Raw genomic sequence first — 13,827 nt, forward strand, 5'->3', positions numbered from 1 at the left:
TGGTGAGCAGGATCAGCATCAGGAAAACGGGCCACATATCCATACAGTCACAGCTGACGCTCATGAACTATGCAGGTAACAAATCTCATTTGAGTCTCTCTCAGCAACCACTCGTAGGACACAAAATCTGACCAGCAATAGCCAAGGATTCTCTGAAGAAACCTGGCACCAAAGGAATTAAGCCTCCATCTCAGATCCCTGGGCAGAGTCCAAGTCTCACATCCATAGAGCAAGAGTAGAAGCACCAAGGACCTGAAGACTCAGACTTTCATCCTCCTGCACAGGTACTGGCAGCGCTATTCCACATGATCCAGTGAATCCATGACTCCCTAGGCCTGTCCCAGACGTCTGTTGACCTCTGGCTCACAGCCAGCAGAGACATGAATATCACTGTCAAGGTAAGTGAATCTCTCTGCGACATCAACATCCTCATCACAAACAGGTGCAGACAGGAAAGCAGCATCCAAGATGTCATTGAAAGCCTGGATCTTCATTTTGACACAGGAAACCCGTAATCCCAGTGGCTCCGACTCCTCATTCAGCCCCTCGAGGGCCCCCAAAGTATATCTAGAGACTCCGCAAAGATGACTGCATCATCTACGAAATTAAGGTCAAAGATCTTGACATTCCCAAACGATGGACCGCAGATTGATCTCTCTAACATCCTCCCCAGAATCCAGTCCATGTAAGTACTGAGAAGTGTGGGGGCCAGCATGTACACCTGACGAACTCCAGTAACAACTGGAAGTAAGTCAGATATGGTACCACCACATCTCACAGCACTCTCAGTACCAGAGTGTAGTTTAGACATCAGATTGTTTTGGTGGCACCCCAAATAGACCAAGAATCCTCCAGAGAGCAGCCTGATTCACTGAATCGATGGCTTTACAGAGATCAACATAGGCTGCAACCAGCCCCTGCCAAAATTCTAGTCTGTGTTCGGTGAGGACCCGAAGAGCAAGGATATGGTCAATCATTGACCTCTTTGGTGTAAAGCCCAACTGCACTTGACGCTGGTGCTCAAGCAGATGGTGGTGAACCCTATCAAGAATTATCTGAGCAAAGTCCTTGCTCAGCACTGAGAGCAGCTTTCATCCCTCGGTAGTTGTTGCAGTCTTGGCGATCACACTTCCCTTTCCAGAGAGGGACAACAAGGCCCCTCTTCCAGTCATTTGGGATGATGCCTGTGTTCCAGGCAGAGCACAGAACTGCATGCATTGCCACAAGTGCAGCATTGCCACCAGCCTTGAGAAGTTCAGCATGGATCCCACAGATCCCTGGAGCTTTACCCCATTTCAACTGGTTCACCGCATCCTGTGTTTCCACAAACGAAGGTGGACCACAGTTGATTGGATTGTCAGCAATAGGGATTGCAACACCCCTACCATCCAAATTGACAGCTGGTGTATCAGCCTGGTGCAGCCGCTCAAAGTAACCAACCCAACGGGGCTTCAGTTCAGACTCCTCTGTCAAGAGCTTACCACTCTCTGCTCTAACTGCAGTATACTGAGGGATGGGCTTGAATGAACGCAATGCGCGAATTCCCCTGAAAGCAAGACAAGAATCCCTTGACCACAGGTGATGCTCTCCCCCCTCACAGATTCCTCGCACATAGGCCTCCTTGTCCACCTTTAGTGCATGTACAGTTTAGTTTTATGCTTCAGCTCCCTGAACAGCTCAGCTCTGCCATCCAGCCTGGCCCTGGACTCTGGGCAATGGTATGCAGTGTCCCTTGAGAGACAAAATTGTTTTTCTCCCTCTGGTGAGTTCTAAGACATCTGGCAACATCAAGGACGGTGCTCTTGAAGGCACTCCACAACTCTTCAGGATCCCCCAAAGCACACAGACCCCCCAAATCTCCACTCAGCCTGTTCGCAAACACCTCAGCTACCCTCTCATCCTTGAGCTTGCCAACATCCAGCCTCTGCTAGGATGGTACCATTCTCCTGGATTTAAGCTGCAACTTACGAGTTGCGACAACAAGCTGGTGGTCAGTATTGAGGAACTTAGCACTCTGGTCGACCCTGCAGTTATGGATCATCCTCCAGTGACCATCAACGAGCACATGGTCAATCTCCTTTGACACACCACCAGCGTTTACCAAGTCCAGTGATGAGTTTGTGGGTGCTGAAACCATGAACCAGCCACCCTAAGTCCATGACATCTTGCAAAGTCAAGGAACTTCATACTATTCTGGTTCACAGTTCCAGACCCATCAGGACCAATACACATCTCATATCCATCACTATCAGTTCCAGTCGATGCATTGAAATCTCCCAAGACCAGAAGAGTATCTCGCCTGGGGCAGTGATCAACCACAGACTCGAGCGTGGCATAGAATGCGTCCTTCATGGTGAGATCACTCGCCTCAGTCAGAGCATTTTCAGAGACCGGGGAAACGACACCCAATGAGTGACAAATCCTTAGTGTCATAATATGCTTGTTGACTGGTGTTACCTCAATTATCATTGGCGTCAGCTTATTGGACAAACCTACAGCAACTCCTTGGGCATGGTAACCATCAGGGCGACCAGAGCAATAGTAGGTGTTATCACCCGCCATGATCTTGCTGCAATCTGGTATCCGAACCTCAGAGACTGCAACAATACCGATGTCCAAACGCTTGAGCTCAGATGATAACAGAGACAGGTGATTATCCTCTCCAAGGGAGACAATATTCCTGGCACCCACCTGAAGCGACCACCTCAGGTTAACCCAAGGAGACTGCCATCTGGTGGACGACACCTCAGCACCACCCTGACCCACACTACCACAATTTGACCTTGGAATGTTACCCCGTGGTTTCCTTCCTATCATCAAAGATTGGGGGTCCCGAAGGCTTTTTCCCAATCCCATCATCCATTGAGCTGCCCTGCGAAGGGAAGCTGCACATGTGCTTCTGGTACTCCCACGGAGTGGGTTTTCATATTTTTTTTTATGCTTTTGGAATGTTTTGCGGAACGAAGGGTTTTACGGTGGCCTGAGTGCAAATCCTGCCACCAACCTCTTCATGCAAAGTAACCCATCTGCAGGAGGACGTCCGCAGACACAGTTGGGCACGAGATACGGATGGCCGTTGGCTCACAAAGAGCTCCTCCGCCCTTTGATTGCACCTGAGCAAATTTACAATTGCTATTATAAGGAGGGTGGACACTTATCCAACCAAGATGTTCTTGTTTTGCATTTTTAATTAATTTTCTGAAATTTGTAGAATTTGTTTTTCACTTGGAAGTTGTAGGTTACGATGTGTAAATAAAGGTGGAAAAAGTCTGATTGAATGCATTTAATTCCGGGCTGAAAGGCAACAAAAAGTGAAAACTTTGAAAGGGGTTGTGGACTTTCTCTTGGCACTGTATATTCATTGCCACCTCTGGTGTGTACTTAAGATATAACTCAATTGAAGTGTTAGTTCTATGTTGATAAACCACCTTTTTATATTAATGCAACATCCCAGAGGCATTGGGTATTTGACATGTGTCATCCCATTATGATTATACCTGTAGCATTGACCCTCAGAATCCATAAAATCTCTATTAAATCCTCAGTCAAAAAAGTCCTATATAACAGAAGAATAATGAATATCTTTCTGTTCACGCTACCTTTTAATCTGTAATCATCATGAATATATGCAACAATAAATAGATTAAAACATAACTCCATCAAAAAGTACTCATCTGTTTTGACGGCTTGTTGGAAATTTAAGATCTGTCGACTTCCGTATGTAGGAAAATATGCATCTTGAAGATCCCCAACAGTCTTGTCTTTATAAATACCATTTTCAAAATTTCTGGTTGTTTACATTACTTGTCATTTCGACATGCTTGTTTCAATCTAAGGCATTCATATAGATGTGATCATTACTACGTTGGGATTGTGTAGTCTGCCATTTTGATTGACATGTTAATAATACACAAGACCCATTTAAAAAACAAAAAAACAACCTTACACCAGTTACAGCAAACATGATCATGTTGTTCACAATTATTGCATCGATCCATTCACTATGTCCCTTACAGGCCAGCGGAGAACCGAGTGTCGTTGGGACACATCACGTTCAAAAGTTGGGGAAAATCACAAAATGGCAAAAAGCACAATGAACTCGAGATTTTGTTTGAAGACAAAAGCTCAATTACAGAGTGTACTTCAATTAGGACTAAATATAACACATTTGCCAAGCCAACGTCTTGGACAGCCTTCACTGCAAAGAGGTGCTTTAGCCTTCCTACTTTCCAACACTTTTGCTCCCCTCCTTTCTTTGCAATCCTCCCAACCCCAGATTCAAATCCCATATCGGGTGTTGTTTTATGGGATGTCTCCTCAAGTTCTTGTCTTGCACGCATACGTGTGTGCAAACGTCTCCACGAGCCTTAGCCACTGGAGAAAATGAAAATTTAAAGATCGACTTTCAAGAGTCTTTGTGCTCTGTTTGAAGCAAACTCATTACTGTCTGGTTAAAAAAAATAATAATAATAATTTTGATGCCACCTTTTATTGTCTTGAGATTACTGGTCAGTTCTGTAATACAACAGCATTAAATATTAATGCTCTGGCATTCATTCTGCAACATGTTTCCCATGATGCTCTGGGGGTTGTGTACTCGTTTCAGTTTCTGGTGAATTGGTGTTAATACCAGTGTAAAGTTTATCAATTGAGATGCTAGTACAGGGGCTTAATCTCCTGTGTGTTTGCTTTAACAAGGCTTGTTTACATCCTAGTTTTGTGCTTATGGGAGATGTTTCATCACGAACAATGGTGCATGTCTCTATGAATTCTTTTGTATTCCCCTCTTGCTTCATCACTTCCTGCACAACAGTATTTTGAGGTTTCTGTGTTCTATTACACAAGTCAGGAGTAATTTGCACAATGCCTTGTGTACTTGGCTGACAGCTGTTGTGTACACCAATTTGTGAACTACCACCCTCGGCACCTTTATAGGTATTCGCTTTCATACCTCTTTGTGCCTTTGCCTGCCCACGTACCCTGTGATCTGTCCGCACATTAGTTTGTGTACCACAGTGTGACAACTGGACATTCCGCATGTGTTCTGTCTTTTCCGTCTTTTTCTTTCTTCTTCCTTTTGCCTTATTAGCATCACCTTTTTCTATATCACTCGCTTCCCTATTTCTTGTGTATTCACCTCTCTTTAATGAAGGTGTTTCTTTTATTTCTTCTACTATTTGGCCAGAGGTTTGCTTCCTGTTCACTCTTTTTCCATTGATAATATCTTGTCCAATTTTTCCAACCCATATTTCTCCAGTATTCATATCCTGAGTTCCGATGTCACAGCGAAAGTTCTCACACTGTACCTCTTGCTCCTTTATTTTCTTAAGATCTCCACTGTAAGAATGTGCTTCTGGTAGACTCTCATCACAATCTTTCATTAGGACCTTATCTTCTGAAGCCTTGCTGGCCAAGTCAATAGTATCAAGCCTAGGTATACTGCCATCATGTCCAGGTGATTGTATAGGTTTGATCCTGTGCATGTCACTTGCATTTCTATACTCTGCTGATTGAGTCGATGATTGCCCACAGCCCTCACCACTTGTAAGTACCTTTACCTTTTGATATGGGGCAATATCGAGCTTTTCGTTTTCTTTGGAAACAGATTTCTGTTTCAGTTTTCTTGTGCTTGTGATCGCCTGGGTCCACAACACTCTTGCCTTTTGTGTTTGCGTTTCTGTAGATATAGACTTCACACCAACTACTGACTTGCTTTCCACATCACCCATCGACTTTGAATCATGACTTCCATCCTCTTTCTCTCTACTACCAGTACCTGCATCTTCAAAAGAATGTCTTAGATGGCTTTGTTCAGCTTCGCAAAAGTTGATTGCGATTTTGTCTATTGGTAAATCATGCTGCTCTCCTTTAAGATGAGCCTCCCTGCCAGAGTCATTGTTCTTAAATTCTTCATTGTAAATATCCTCTGTCTCAATCACCATCTGCTCAATACTTTGAGTCCCTTTGCTGTCACTCTTGCCAGTTTCCAGCAAACAACGACTGTGTTGAGTATGCAGATTATTGACAAATGTGGCATTTGTTTCATCAATATCACCTGTATTTTCCAAAAGAGATGTTTCTTTGACTTGAAAAACAGACATGTCAGAATTCTCCCAAGGACAGATATCTGACAGCAAGGTCTTTCTTCTGGGTGAGACAGAAAAGTCACTTTTATCCAAGGGACAAATGACAGAAAGAGAATCTCTAACTTTTTTCCAATGGGCAAGCGAAAGGTTCGTTTTTCCAGAGGACTCATTCTTGGACAACATGGTATCTATGCTAACAAGGGCAGGTTCAACAACCTTTTCACAAGGAATCATTTCAGCATCCTTGTTGTGAACATCAGAATCATCAGATATTTCCCAGGGACAAACTTCACGTAAGAAAGTTTTCCTACTCTGTAAGGCAGAGAGGTTTTTCTTATCTAAGGGATTAATATGCGAAATGGAATCTCTGACTTTCTTCCAATTTGCAAGAGTTACGTCAGTTTTTCTCGATTGCAAAGTTTCTACGCTTTGGTTCATAGGTAGATCAGTGTTTTCCCATGGACATATTTCAGTAAAAGAAGTCCTTTTGCTTTGTGAAGTAGATGCAGCTCTCTTCGATGAGGAACTAAGTTGTAAAAAAGAATCTCTGACTTTCCTCCAATGAGCAAGAGATGCATCAGTTCTCTTTCTAGGATCATTTTCGGATTGTAATGCATCTTCGCTCTGAGATGCAGATATATCTGTATTTTCCCAGGGACAGCTTTCAGACAACAAAATCTCTTTTCTCATTGTTTCATCCTCTTCAATGATTTCCCATGGGCAAATTTCTGCCAAAACATTTGTTCTGCTTTGCGAATCAGATCTTTCTTTCTTATCCAAGGTGCAAATTTGTGAAAGGGAATCTTTGACTTTCCCCCAATGACCAACAGAGAGGTCAGTTTCCTCTGAAAGATCAGTTTTTGATTGGAAATTGTTTTTGTTCTTTGCTGAAGATGTATCAGTTTTATCCCATGGACAAATCTCTGATATCAAAAACTCTTTGCTACTTTCATCAAAGTCATCAATTTTCTTCCAAGGATGTACTTGTGATAAGATCTCTCTGCCCTTAATATCAAGAACTGCTTTATTTTGTGGGTGACAAATCTTGGAAATTGATTCTCTGACCTTTCCGCAGTGGGCTAGAGAAATGTCAACTCTGACAGGATCATTTGTGGACTCAGCTAAATAGTTTGCATTGTTGGTCACAGATATGATGGTTTCCTCCCATGGGCAAATATCAGATAAGCAAGTCTCTTTTCTCTGTGTTGGGGCCTCTTCAATTTTTTCCCAGGGGCAAATTTCTGACAAGGAAATTTTTCTGCTAGGATTACAAAAGATGTCTCTATTGTCCAGGGGATCAATTTTCGAAAGCGATTCTTTGACTTTTCTCCAATGGGCAAGAGCAATATCAGTTTTCCCAAGTTGTTCATTGTGTGCTTGCATAATGTCTTTGTTGTCATTACTGGAGTCACAAACTCTTTCCCAAGGACAAATTTCAGACAAATGATGTTCTCCACTCTTAGGAGTAAAGTCAAGGATGGGAGATTCTATTTTGACAACAGCAGACTCGTCTGTGTTTTCCCAGGGACAAATTTCTGACAACGAAATATGCCTTCTCTGAGCAATGTCTTTCTTGTCCTGTGGACAAACTTTGGAGATTGAGTCTTTCAATGTTTTCCAATGGGCAAGGGGGATCTCTGCTTTTCCTGAAGAGGAACTTTTTGATTGCAAAATCTCTGTGGTCTGGGAATCATTCTTCTTCCATGGACAAACCTCAGACTGGAGAGCTTCTCTGCTGTGTGTCATAGAAATGTCAATTTTTTCCCAGGGACAAATCTCAGCAAACAGAATTTCTCTGCTAACAGTTGAATGACTGGAAGTTTTATCTAAGGCACAAACTTTTGAGAGAGATTCTCTCAATGGTCTCCAGTGAGAAAGAGGCAGTGAACAAGTTTCCTCACCATGTTCTGATGTCGTCTGTGTGGACAAGATGTGTTTGGCAGACTCATTTTGTTTCCCGGGGCAGTTTTCCGGATGTTGATTAGCATTCATAAATTTGTCACTTGTAGCCTCATTGTGCCAATCTTTGCATGGACAACTATCCACATTTAATTTGATATTCATGATATTATTTTCTGCAATTGCAAACGAGTCCACACCAACTTCAACAGGTAGCCTTGATGCTGGTGTGAATGATGATAAAGTCTTTGTCTCGGTGCTTTTGATAAAGTGGTCACCATCTTGCATCTCACTTACATTCTCTGTTTGTTTCAACAATTCTTCTAAATTATCAATTCTTCCTGCTGAATGGCCAGGTGATGAAGGAATACCTTTAAGTGAGGCCTCTATCCTGGCTTGATTAATCGTGATTTCATTCAACTCATCAATAGAATTACATTTGCAGAGACTATTTATTGATGCATTGTTTTCCTCAGTGACTGTTTCCACTCTCCAATCTTCTCTTTCTGACCACATTTCCTGGGAATTCAGAAAGATTGTGCTGCTTCTTCGAGCGAGATTGGTGTTCAATGAGCACACGTCTGTTGCAGCACCATGCAACGTCTCGAGTGATTCGTCTTCCTTATTCATCCAATCCCATGATTCAAGACCATCTTTTCCCCCTTCTACTAGGCTTAATGTCTGCTTCAAGACTGAGTGCCATCCTGCATGCATTTCCATCAAACACTCTGCACTCAGGGATCTGAATCGCAGTGGCCTTGGAGTGCTCGAGTCAGGCCCAATAACAAATGTCAGCTTCGGTGGGGTCTCCTCGAGGGCATTGACATTTAGATTTTGCAGACATGTTGCCGTTTTGACCTTCTGATTTTCAACAGAGGTTTCACATTCTAAAAATAGGTCACTACTTTCACGTGGGTGTCTTGATTGTAATTCCAAATGTCGATCTACATCCTTGAGCATACCCTGCACACGTGGTATATCAGCATCTGATAATTCATGGTTGTGGTCGGTCTGAGAAGCCCAGCAAAGCCGGAGAGCTGCAGGAACTGTGCGAGACGTGTGTTGCACGGTCAGGTGCGTGTTGTCCGCACGCATCTTTTCACCTTTCTTCTCTTCAAGACGGGCATACAGGCGTCTCAACTCACCCTGTAAAAAAAAAAAACAACAACATAGCACAGTAAGTATTTCCTTCATTTCATAACTCAATGCAAAGTTATATCTCTGCTTCAAATGATAAGTTGTCGATGCACTTTGGTGGAAGTAAAGGCAATCACTACCTTTAACAATTGCAGATGACCATTGAAAACAACACTTGATTACTTGTCAAAAATGACTGCTTTGGTTTCTGGAGATGGTCAATAAGTGACATCCACCACTATTGCCTCTCAATGCAGTAAAATATGAAGCTACTGTTATTGCTCAATATCTGGTGAATGTAGATATTTCAATATTAAGAAGCACATGATTTGCAAAAGTGAAGCATCTTGCAGCAAACAAAGCAACTGAGGTGGTGATGACTACTTGAAGTGTATCAACAGCTCTCATGATATAAGATGCATTCTTAAAAATTGTACATGAGAGCAAAAACATTTGTCACATTTATAAACATTACCTTTACACAAAATTACACGGTGAATCACCGATAAATGTCCATGTTAATACAGTGAAGTGTTACAATGTAATGTAACTATAACAGCACAATGCCACAATACACCAAACAATTTTGGTTTACTCATGCAGAGTATAATGTGTAGAAACAACAACAAAAAATGAATTTGACCCTTGGTACTTAAACCTTGACCAATGTCACTTTCGAAATGCAAGTAACTGGTATAAGTACATGTTCAGGTTTAAATATATTCCTGGTGAAGACATCATGTCAACGCTCCCCATAGGTGTGACGCTATGTATGCTTCTTCAAGAACAACTAACCCTGACATCATCCGGGTCAAGGCGAGAACTAAATCCCAGGCTGCCATGTGGGCAGACACATGACTGGCCATGGCAAGTCTGAATCCTCTGCTGGCTCACGTCGGGTGCTCCAGCCCATATGCAGCAGAACTGGGTGAGAGCAGTGAGAGAGCAACAGTTAGGCAAGTTATCTTTGACTCGTGTTCAAATATGCTGGAAACTTTGACCCATAAAATAATTTTTCATAATTTATATGTTGATTAGAGGAATATGTGAAAAAGGAGATGCACATTAACTCTAATTATTGGTGTTCTTGAGGGCAGACATGGAATAATTCAGCCTGATAAGCTCGTTTGTAAAGTAGAGTAGTCCCTCGATGGGTTTATTGTTTCCAATTTGTTGTTTTCAGTGCCATGGTTATTTCCAATTGACTTGTGGAATCATCTTGCAGTTTAGTGGGGTTTTATGGTTGCAATTCTCACACCTTTCAGAAAAAGGCCATCTCATGAGGCATCAGTGATCGACATGATGTACTGCAGTTGTACTGGAAGGGTGCACACATTAAACCAGTTGTTTAGTCAATTTGCCAATTATTTTAGATCATGACCTTATCAAGAAGTACAGAGAGGTGAGTAACGGTACATAATGAGAAGACACAATGACTTCCCACAACCTCACCTCTGGCAACAGAGCAAGCAACACGGTCACAGAAACAGACAGGTGAGCATGAAGGAGGGAGAGCAGCAGGTCGATATTTGGTTCTGTGGGACCCAGCAGTCTGAACCTGCATCCATGTGCATCAGGTCATGGACACATGCAATCAGCCAGAAAGTATAATATACAACGGTTTTCCAGAAAAAAAACGAGATGTTGGAAGAGGTCATTTGGCCTCTCATGCCTGTGCTTTATCCGCACCAAAAAAACGTCTACGTGCAAGGAATTTAGCCAGAGTGCCGTCCATAAAAGACCAACTTTCTGTGAAAGATTCTGTGGGATCTTTTATGAACACAACCTAAATGCAGACAGGATAGCCGGATTTATGTCCCCATCCAAAGGACGGGTTGGTATGAGCTGCACCGCCCCCTGCTGGTGGTGTATCAACAGCTGAAAGATATTTACCTCCGCCACTGAAGGTAGGCCGAGGTTATGTTTTCACCCCTATGTGTTTGTCTGTCTGAGCAAGATATGTCAAAAAGTTGTGGACGGATTCGGACAAAACTTGGTGGACAGATTGGGTGTGTGATGAGGACAAATTGTTGATTTCATAAGTATATTGCTGACTTCCATCATCTGTGTGTGTGTGTGTGTGTGTGTGTGTGTGTGTGTGTGTGTGTGTGTGTGTGTGTGTGTGTGTGTGTGTGTGTGTGTGTGTGTGTGTGTGTGTGTGTGTGTTTGTTTGTTTGTGTGTGTGTTTGTTTGTAGGCACGATATAACTCGAGAACGGAAGAAGCTACCAATGTCAAATTACACCACGTGATTCAGGAGGGTGATGGCTAGCGCTGATTCGATTTTGGTCAAAATCGGTCAAAGGTCAAGGTCACAGTGAGGTCAACCATTCGATTTTTGATGGTTTGGTACAGAATCATCGTAGAAACTTCTGGTTTGCGTCGCTACCTTCTCTAGAGACAGCTTTTATTAGATAAGGCCAGAGGTCAAGTTGACGATTTCGTAAGTACCAGTCTATGACTGCTTGTTTCAATGATGATAAAGATCTGGATCTGGACAATATAATTTTTTAAGTGATTCTTCACCATAGTTACCAAAAACGATACAAGATGTTGCAAACAGCATGCATGCTTGTATGTTCATCAGTTATTTTTAAATTTACATTCAAAATAGGAAAGATGGTTTCGGAACACTCTGTAGTATTGGGAAAGTAAAGGTCTCTGCAGGGTTATTAATCCTCAAGTTTATCTGATTTATAATATTGTCACGGTCACTAATATTTTGAATTTCATATTTTGTACATGACAGTCACAATATTGCTGAGCAAACCACAATTTCAGTAGTGGGGATTCTGGCTCTCAGGTTGCATTCCGAGTCATCCCAGAATGGTTCAGTCGGGTTTCTGGACTGGTCATTGCAAATCTTTGACTTGGTTGTCCTTGAAATAGTTCCAAACGGATACAGAAGTAGGGCAAGTAGTGTTGTCATTCTGGTAGATGTAAGGGATTTAAATCTTGAGAATGTTGTCCAAATCGTTTTGGTATAACGTATGCCTCGTTCACACCACAAAGTATTCCATTCCAAGGGGCTTGCAGAATGTAACCATTCTGATGTGTTCCGATTTGTGAGCAGAGCTCATCATTTTGTTGTGGGCTCTCGGTGATGTTTGTGTGCATGCCGAGCCTTTGCAGGCTTGTTTGAAAGGACCGCATTGGGTTTCTTATAATCCTAGACATCAGATTGTTTTTGTCATTATGTGGCGATGTGCTTTACAATATAATTCCGTTACTGGGATACACTATGATTTTCCTCTTGTAGTTCTTCATTGGTTGGTATGAATATCTAAACTTCGTATTATCTCCTGACATTGCTTCGCAGAACATCCACAATGCGCTGAGATGTGAATGAAGACCCTTTTATTTGTTTCCTTGAACCTGACAGCAGTCCAGCCAGTTTATTCTCTTCTGCCCAAAGCACCAACAATTCTTCAATCTCAAAAGAGTTCCAGACATTTTATTCACTGTATGTGCCATTTTGTCTCCATCGGTGTTGCAAGTGGTTGGGAGTGTGATATCAGGGCTGTGAAGACGATTACATGTTAATTAACCAATGAGCTCTTGCCCATTCGAATGAGGTGGGAAATAATCCTGCAGGAATCCTTTGCTGGCCTGGTTGAATGTGGGGTTTCCGTGCCAAAGGCAGGATTGGGACAGCAGAAAGTTGCTATTTAAGCTATTTCAGCACAGAAACGACTCTCGGTTCTTTATTTATTTATTCGTATGCAGCTGCCTTGCTGCATCATTTTTCTGGGGGTGTGACTGTGCTGCTGATGCCCCCTGTTACCAGTAAGCTGGTACTCATTTCGCCGACCACAGAAGAATTCCAGGCTGAGTCGACCCACCTGGCATGAATTCAACAGCATGACAGGGGCTTCAATTCAAGACCCAAAGATCTTAAGCCAGCCACCCTAACCGTTAAGTCAACACCAGGCCTACAACTCGGGTTGTGAACGAGGCAATACTGCATACCAGGAAATTCCTCAGATGGACATTAAACCGTGTGGCCCATGTGTTTGTATTAGTTGGAAGACGTTAAAGATCCTAAGGTGTCTTTTGTGAAGAGTAAGCAAGCTATTGCCTACACTCTAAAACAAGGTAGAAATTCATGCCAGAACAGGTTCAAGTCAAACATCAGGCCTGGCCAGCCGGTTCGTGAAAGACTTGGGTCAAAACTTCCCCTCGGCTCACCCCACAAGTAGTTGGGAATAATTGGCCCGTTCAATAAGTTGTAGTCGACACCCAAAACAAATTAAATGAAGAACGATTTTTATTATTAAATGCCTAATTTTGATTGGGCATTCATACCAAAACCATCCTTGTACTACTACCACAAAACTACAGAATAATACCAGTCTCTGTGAAAGATTGTGTCAGTCTGCATTGGCAGAAAAGATAACCAATGGATTATATTAACTAAAAGTTGATAAGAGAATGTTTCGCACTGGAGGAAACGAGGTGGGACTGATGTTTCGAGCATTCGCCTTTTATCAAAGCAAAAGAGGTAGATTATTTATTTTTGCAATGTTGTTGTGGCTTACTTGCTGTGACAAATATTTAACACAAAACATTCACTGCTTGTTTACTTTACTTATTTGTGACATTTATATTGTGCTGTATTTTGCATTAAAATCACACTTAATTTACTACCTGGATTGGAATGATGATTACACTAGCCCAAAGGGTAAAAATATCCCCACTGGAATTTA

General features: G+C 42.3%; 1 protein-coding gene across 1 annotated transcript in view; it reads right to left on the reverse strand.

Annotated features, from left to right (window-relative positions):
• Positions 1-3,275: 3,275 nt before the first annotated feature.
• Positions 3,276-13,827, reverse strand: part of LOC147030177 (uncharacterized) — a 56,588-nt gene continuing 46,036 nt past the window's right edge. Inside the window, exons 9-11 of the mRNA XM_085873970.1 lie at positions 10,575-10,680; positions 9,918-10,046; positions 3,276-9,131 (exon numbers count right to left, since the gene is read on the reverse strand). Of these exons, the coding sequence (XP_085730096.1) occupies positions 4,554-9,131; positions 9,918-10,046; positions 10,575-10,680 (4,813 nt within the window). The 3' untranslated portion in view covers positions 3,276-4,553. The remainder of the gene's footprint in view (positions 9,132-9,917; positions 10,047-10,574; positions 10,681-13,827) is intronic.

This window comes from Eptatretus burgeri, chromosome 3, assembly GCF_056783735.1.
Source record: "Eptatretus burgeri isolate ZD-2024b chromosome 3, Ebu_testis_v1, whole genome shotgun sequence".
NCBI lineage: Eukaryota > Metazoa > Chordata > Myxini > Myxiniformes > Myxinidae > Eptatretus > Eptatretus burgeri.